The sequence below is a fragment of the Grus americana genome, chromosome 2, assembly GCF_028858705.1.
Source record: "Grus americana isolate bGruAme1 chromosome 2, bGruAme1.mat, whole genome shotgun sequence".
NCBI lineage: Eukaryota > Metazoa > Chordata > Aves > Gruiformes > Gruidae > Grus > Grus americana.
In genome coordinates this window covers 165,183,816-165,190,805 of record NC_072853.1, presented here as the reverse complement: position 1 = coordinate 165,190,805, position 6,990 = coordinate 165,183,816, and the positions used below count along the sequence as shown (strand labels likewise).

The following is a 6,990-nucleotide window of genomic DNA, read 5'->3' as shown; positions in this document are numbered from 1 at the left end:
CTAACGATGCAGGATACAGAGGGCTTGTGGAGGGTGCAGTTCTCTCTTCAAGGAAATAGATATATATTTAGAGCTTTCACACATCTCAGGAAATAACCTGGTGTAGCCATTTCCTCAGCCTTTCCGGACTCAAATTGACGTTTCCCAGTGAAGTAGATTTGCCCATGACCATGTGCTGCCCTGTTTTGGGGGGGGCACTTTCCCTCCATTCTCCTCTGAAGCAGTGGCACTATGCAAAGACCAACAAGCCACCATACTTAATGTGAGCCGAGTCATGTCCAAATCTGCGGTCACTGCCAATGCTCACGAAGATGTGCAAGCATTTCTGTGTGAGAACCGTGTAGGTAGGCAGAGGTCAGATTCACTGTACTTAGGACTTGAGAAGAAAAATTGATTTTATGCTCAGTGGTATTTGTTGAGTGTGTGCAAATACAGCCATGTAAATAACTGACTTTGTGTTTGGTTTTCATTACTGAGAAATTAGGAAAAGTGTTGGTTCTAAAGTCGAAGTCAAATGTGAATGTACCTGGTATTTTGTTTCCACATTTGAAAGGTTGTATGATGTTTCATTTGGATTTGAAGCTCTTCTTAGTGTCTTCAAATCTAAAGGTTTGAAATTCCTCAAAGATTACAAAAGACAAAGCAAAACAAAAATTTTTGGAGCAATTACTTACTCTGAATTGAAAAAATATACCTTTCCTTTTGATTTGTATGTTTATTCAGTTCAAAGAAAATTACAAATTTAGCATTATTTCACCAAATGGTTCAGTCAATCTAAATCTTCATTTTTCAAAGAATGACCATTCATCCCAAAGAATACCACACATTAGTATAAAGACAGAAATAACTCTCCCCCCCCCCCCCATTAATGGCATAAAAATTATTTATTGGTCTGTTCCTCAATTCTCCCCCAAAATGTCCCAAACAAAGTGGGTAAAGGAAACAACAGTGCTTTGGTGCCAACACAAGTAAAATAATTTCCACCATTTTTGAATAACCAAATATTTTGTGAATACACAGGTGTCTTTATAGACAAAGCTTTATTTGCTGACATATATGATCCTACTATGTGATCTTTTTCTGTGCCAGCAGTGCTTCCTGCCCAAAATAAAATCACCCTTTACTCAGTGTTTAGATCTTTTAGATCCTCAATAACGCAGGTAGTTCTGCGACTAGTGGAAACAGTGAAGGATTTTTTTTTTTTAGATGAAAGTGAGCCTGAAAACTTGAACTTTCATGGGGTTTCTGTGATTTCCAATGAGTTTTGGTCTCATGCACTGTTTTTTTTCCCTTCGATTTAGAGCACTAAATAGGTCATGCTCAAGTATACGATGCCTTATTTCCATTAAAATGGTCACAAAAAATAATGTTATTCAGCTTCTGTTACTTTGTCAAGAGTGGCTGCAATGGGACATTGGATTTCAAAATTTTTCAAGGAGAACAGGTAAGAGCACACAAGTAAGCAGGGTTCATGCAAGTCATCTTCCATCAAACCATTGAAGTGGCTACAGAGTGATTTCATTTTAAGATGCTCCATACCATTAATTTCAGCACTGCATTTTGCTGTCACCTCATGGATTTTGTTCCAGCGCTTGGAAGTTATTAGAAGGTCTGCTTTCCACTTCCCCAAAGACAGATTTTGATTTTTTTTTTTTTCCCCTCAGTTATTGCTAATCAAACCCATTTTTCTTGACATTTCTTTTCACAGTAAGGGAGCAGTTCAGGCATGAAAAAGTGGATGTCTAAATGCACTGCCAACGTCCACGGGTATCTCAGAGGTCTCCACAAAGCAGATGGATACAGCATTGCGATTAAGACATTGTACTGGGGGAAGAAGGAGGAAGGGGGGCACATTTGGAGTGATGGCATTTGTCTTCCCAGGTAACCATTACACGTGATGGAGCCCTGCTTTCCTGGAGATGGCAGAACACCTGCCTGCTCATGGGAAGTGGGGAATGAATTCCTTGCTTTGCTTTGCTTGTGCGTGCAACTTTTGCTTTCCCTATTAAACCATCTTTATCTCAACTCATGAGTTTCTGCACATTTACCCTTCCAATTCTCTTCCCCATCCCACTGTGCGTGTGTGAGGTGAGCGAGCAGCTGTGTGGGGCTGAGCTGCCTGCTGGGGTCAAACCTCAACAGAGATATTGTGTCCTTCTGGAGTGGCAGCTGGAGGCCAGGCATAATGTCCTTGAGTATCTCAAATGGAGCCTGATGTCCATCCTCAGGCACTTGTATTGCTCTTTCAGTAGTTGCCTGAGGAAAAAAAAAAAAAAATTATCAGATTGTCGCGTGAAAGGGTACAAGTCTGATGTGTGGCTGAGGGAGGCCCTCCCGTTGAGTCACGAGGTTCAGAAAGGACCCCCTTGCTTTCTAAACTCCTTCTCAGAGAGGAGCCTAGGTGCGGCTAGGTCCAGTCTTAGTCCCAGACTTGGTCAACGGTTTATGTCTAAGGATTATATGTGTAGCCACATATCAGAGTCAACGTTTGCCTGTCAGAGCCCCACTAAGGACTTTCACTGAAACAGTTTCGCAAAGTTGAAAAGAAAAATAAGTCAGAGTCAACGTTTGCCTGTCAGAGCCCCACTAAGGACTTTCACTGAAACAGTTTCGCAAAGTTGAAAAGAAAAATAAGTAATTTATTGAGGCAACAGATATAAAAGTTCGGAATTGCCATTGATAAATGCACTTACTGCAACAATTTTGAGCTCAAGTTAATAGTTCAGCGCTTTTGTTAATGATAGTTTTCCCGGGGTAAAATCCGACATAATCGGAGGCACAAATCTTACCAAAGAGGCATCCCTGCTTGGGGAGGAGAGAGGTCCAGGCCCGTCGACCCATCCGGATAGTTGGAGTTCTCATCCTCAAAAAAGAGGATTCTAAATGCCAGATTTATACTTTTGGCGAGGTGGGACTAAGTCAGGTATTGTGTGCCGATTGGCCCTTAACAAGGTTTGTTGTGCAGTTGATCAGGGCTGGGGGGGGGGGAAGTGGCAGAGAACAAAGGCGTTCAGTACAGAGGAGCGGTGGTCTGTTTAGTTTTACCAAAGTAACGTCAAGCTGTGAAGGCTCCCCCTCACCCCAGGTGTCACTTAGTTGATTAAGGAGTAGACCCGTCAGACACCGCAGCTTGTTAGGATGAACAAATTGCTCATCTCCTGCCCCTGATCAGGTCCGGTGCTTATCAGTGCAAGATAAGCAAGTTGCTCAATCCCTGCTCTCGCCCAAGCTGGACTCCCCCAGGGCCCCTTCTGCTGGGTCATAATGGCCCTGTATTCGGCACCAACAAGCCTGGACTAGTCCGGCATCCCACACAGATTTATTTTGGGAATACTTTCTTTTTGTTTTGACTTGGAGTGTTTCATTGAAACATTTAAACTTTTTCCTAAGAAAAAAAAAAAAAAACTCAGAAAAACCACAGGCACAAAAATGTTACAGTATTTTGGGGAGAAAAGAAAGAAAAGTTTTACCTACTAAGAAATTTTATAATCGAATTTTAAAGAACAGTTCTTGGATTAGAGTTGTTTTGGAAGTGGGATGAGGATGAAAGGACACTTACTTTAGGTTATAGACTGCCTGCCTTTTGTGGCATTCTGCTGGATTCAGTGAAAAAAAAACCAAACAGTTTCCACTGCCTTCAGATCTAGCTTTGGGTATTGCATTAGGACAAAGTTCATACTTTGAGGTACGGTTATGATCAAGATGTCATCCATAGAGCGTGTCCCCAAATATCACCTTGTTGGTCTGGTTGCAAATGTAGGATTCAAAGAGTGAGTGAACACTTTCCACGGATGGGATACCTACACTCCTTCTCAAAAACTCAGAGGACAATAAAATCTGATGATTATTTTTTGTTATCAGGCTGATCGGTTCTGCTCCAAAAAAACCCATTGTCTAGGATTCTTTTATTTATGACTCAATTTTGTCTGTTCTTTTGTCCGTTGCCATGGGATTGTCATTAATATTTATGCATCAACAGATCTTTAAAGAGTTGGCCTTGTACAAACATTTACCAAGTTTATAATGTGCATTACACAGATGTTTCTGGGTGTACCTAAATTTCTGTAATGGGTTCCATAATAAAGATGATTGCTTATCAGTTTTAAAATTAGTCTGTGAGATTTCTGTTAGTGAGCGCATGCTCATAAACCATCTAATCATTTTCTTGCACCTTTCTGAGCTCACAACACCTTCCCAAGTGCTTGACTTGTCTCAGTTTTGCATGTGTGTGCAGCATTTACATTCTAACACTTTGCAGTATTTGGTCTCTACTTTCCTGTTCTAGCTGTGCAGAGATATGAGGAGATAAACTAATGTGATAAATAAATCAAAGAGGATTTTTGTATGGTTTTTCATTTGCAGTACATTTATATTTATCATGCAACATTTGGCATGTGGTGATTTTCCATTAAGTTCATTTAAAAAAAATAGGAAAATAGGGAATTAATAACACTTAAGCAAATTATCCCTACTTGTTCTGACCTGATTTGTTTGTTTGTTTGTTTGTTGGGGGTTTTTTGGGTGTGTGGGTGGGTTTTTTTTGTTGTTCACTGGTATACTTGAAGGGGAAAAAAACAACCAAGTGAGCCTGAACATCTTTTCCATTTCTAAGAATTAACAGCAAGCTGAAAAATCAATTACCCCTGCTCCTCCACCTAAAAAACTCTTGGTTCAGTAGCGCCCTGACTTGCACACTCTTTTTCTTTTCCTTCCTAAGCAACAGCCCCCGTTCGCTGCTAGCATGAAATCCAGGTGTCAGCTCCCCCTCAGAGGTAAGACCTTTGTCTCTGCACAGGCAAATGAGTGCAAACCAGCACACGGCTCTGAACGAGAGGTGATGCCAACCCGCCTGCCTGTCAGGTCTCGCTGCAGAAGACAACCTACGGGGGAGAAAGTACGTTGAGTAGCGTGAAGGGAATCTGCATGGGTTGTCCGCATTACCAGCATCTTTAAAGGTCGCCAGCTAGATTTGCCTTCTTTTTCTCACTAGATCCTTGAATCTTCTGCTGCATAAATCTTTTTGTTTAATTCACCATTGTGGCTAGTACACCACCACAAACAACGCTTGGGCACATACCATCAGCCCCTCAGAACTCTCCAGGCCGCTAAGTAGTTTCACATTTAACCAACGCAAAAGAGGACTGTCTTCCTGTTGCCACTTCGTGTTTCATGAAATGTCTTTTTAATTATGGTGATTCTACCTTGGTAGCTTTTCCACTGTAATAAAGCCTCTACTGTCAGGAGGAGAAACAATAATAACAACAGACCCTGCATTAGGAGGAAACAGTTAAGTCCTTGATACAAAGCTCACTGCCATCTATTAATTAACAGAGGCCAAGGGAGCTGTTTTCGTCATTCTCAGAAGAGAATTGTATTTGCAATTGATAGTTACATCCCTCGTAATAGGAGGCTGCAGAAATAACCTACTAATCACCTGATCACTTCAACCTGAATTAAGGTGGTGATGTTTCCAAGAAAAGATCTGAGGATGTGTACCCAGGCCAGACCTGTACTCAAGGATGTAATCATGTATCTCTTCAAGATTCGTATGCCTGCCTAAAAAGCAATTCTAAGAATAAACCAACAGTGCAGAAAAGCCTATGTTATTTTGTGCATTCGCCTTCACCTGCCTTCTGCTTCTATTTCATTTGATTTGCTGGTTAAGATTTGCATCAAGACTTTCAGATTTAGTAGCAAGTGTAAATGGGAGTGTTGCTGTTCCTTAATAAATTCTCAGAAAAAATTCAGAGTCTCTTAATGACAAATAGTACAATAAAACAGCATTGCTCAAAGAGCTTTTATTTAAATAGCGGAATCAACCTCCCAGTCCTGAAATATATAAAATGACAGAATACATTGTCTTGTTGGGGGTTTTTTGTTTGTTTATTTTTAAAAGTTTAAGAGTATGAAAAGTTCAGTACAAAGGCATTAATAGCTGATTCTTTTCTCTGACAGCAGCTGTAGCAGAAAGCTCAGCAAAGGTATAAGAGCGCGACAACTATGCAGTGATTCTTCCAAGAGTACCTGGCTGACTTCCAGCAATCTGCAGCTCAGCAATTTCTGGAAAATGTTCTAGATCAAATTGGTGAATGGCTTAAATATTTGTTACACAAGTCAATCACTTTATACACAATGTGTTAGGATCAGCTGGTCCCATCCGAATGCCTGCTGACCCATTCGGCCCTAGAAATTGACAACTGACTGCTATTAAAAGTAGGTATTTGTCAAGGATGATGTGTGATTTCAGTTTTTCTCATTTGTTTTCATTATCATCCTCATAATCTCTGGTATTTTAGCTGGCCTGTGTGTAAATCTTGAGTCTCATTACAGATTAGAGCAACACTAGAGAATTTTTTAACCAACATTATTGTAAGGATTTTGTGACGGACTTGTTTTCTATTTTCATTTTTCACAATTATTTTCCTTGGGAGAGAAAAAAAAAAATAGGGAAACAATCAGTTCCACGATCTCTTTAGGTATTAAATATTACACACACACACACACACAAAGCCCAAATATTGAAATAATCACTGTAATTTCTGCATCAGGAAACTAAGACGAGAAGCTAAGTCAGTGTGATCAGAGAATGTAAAAAAAGTACCATGTGCCTGAAGCTTCAAGTCAAAGTTATTTTGTCAGTATACAGGAATTATTCGCCAGTTTTTCAAATAATTAATCTGGGAGAATTAAAACCTGTTTATAAAAATGAAGTAACAGGAAAAGGGATTCAGTGAATATATATAAATGATGTTCAGCACAGAAAACTAGCTATTAACAGTATAAATGGAATTATCTCTGTTTAAGAGGAACTTTATGGTTTTATATTCTCTGTCCTGACTACCATAAGTGCAGAGTTTTTTTACTAGTTCTGGAATATTGTTGGAGAAAGCAGAGGAAGGCAATCACAATTGTCTTTAAGAGAAAGGAAATTATGGACAAATAAGTTAGTTCATACAATAGAATCTTGGAAAAGGTAAAACCTCACAATCC

General features: G+C 39.9%; 1 protein-coding gene across 1 annotated transcript in view; it reads left to right on the top strand.

Moving 5' to 3' along the window:
* Nucleotides 1–274: 274 nt before the first annotated feature.
* The window catches only part of LOC129202410 (vasoactive intestinal polypeptide receptor 1-like), a 47,718-nt gene continuing 41,002 nt past the window's right edge, over nucleotides 275–6,990 (top strand). The window contains exon 1 of the mRNA XM_054815068.1: nucleotides 275–344. Within this exon, the coding sequence (XP_054671043.1) occupies nucleotides 275–344 (70 nt within the window). The remainder of the gene's footprint in view (nucleotides 345–6,990) is intronic.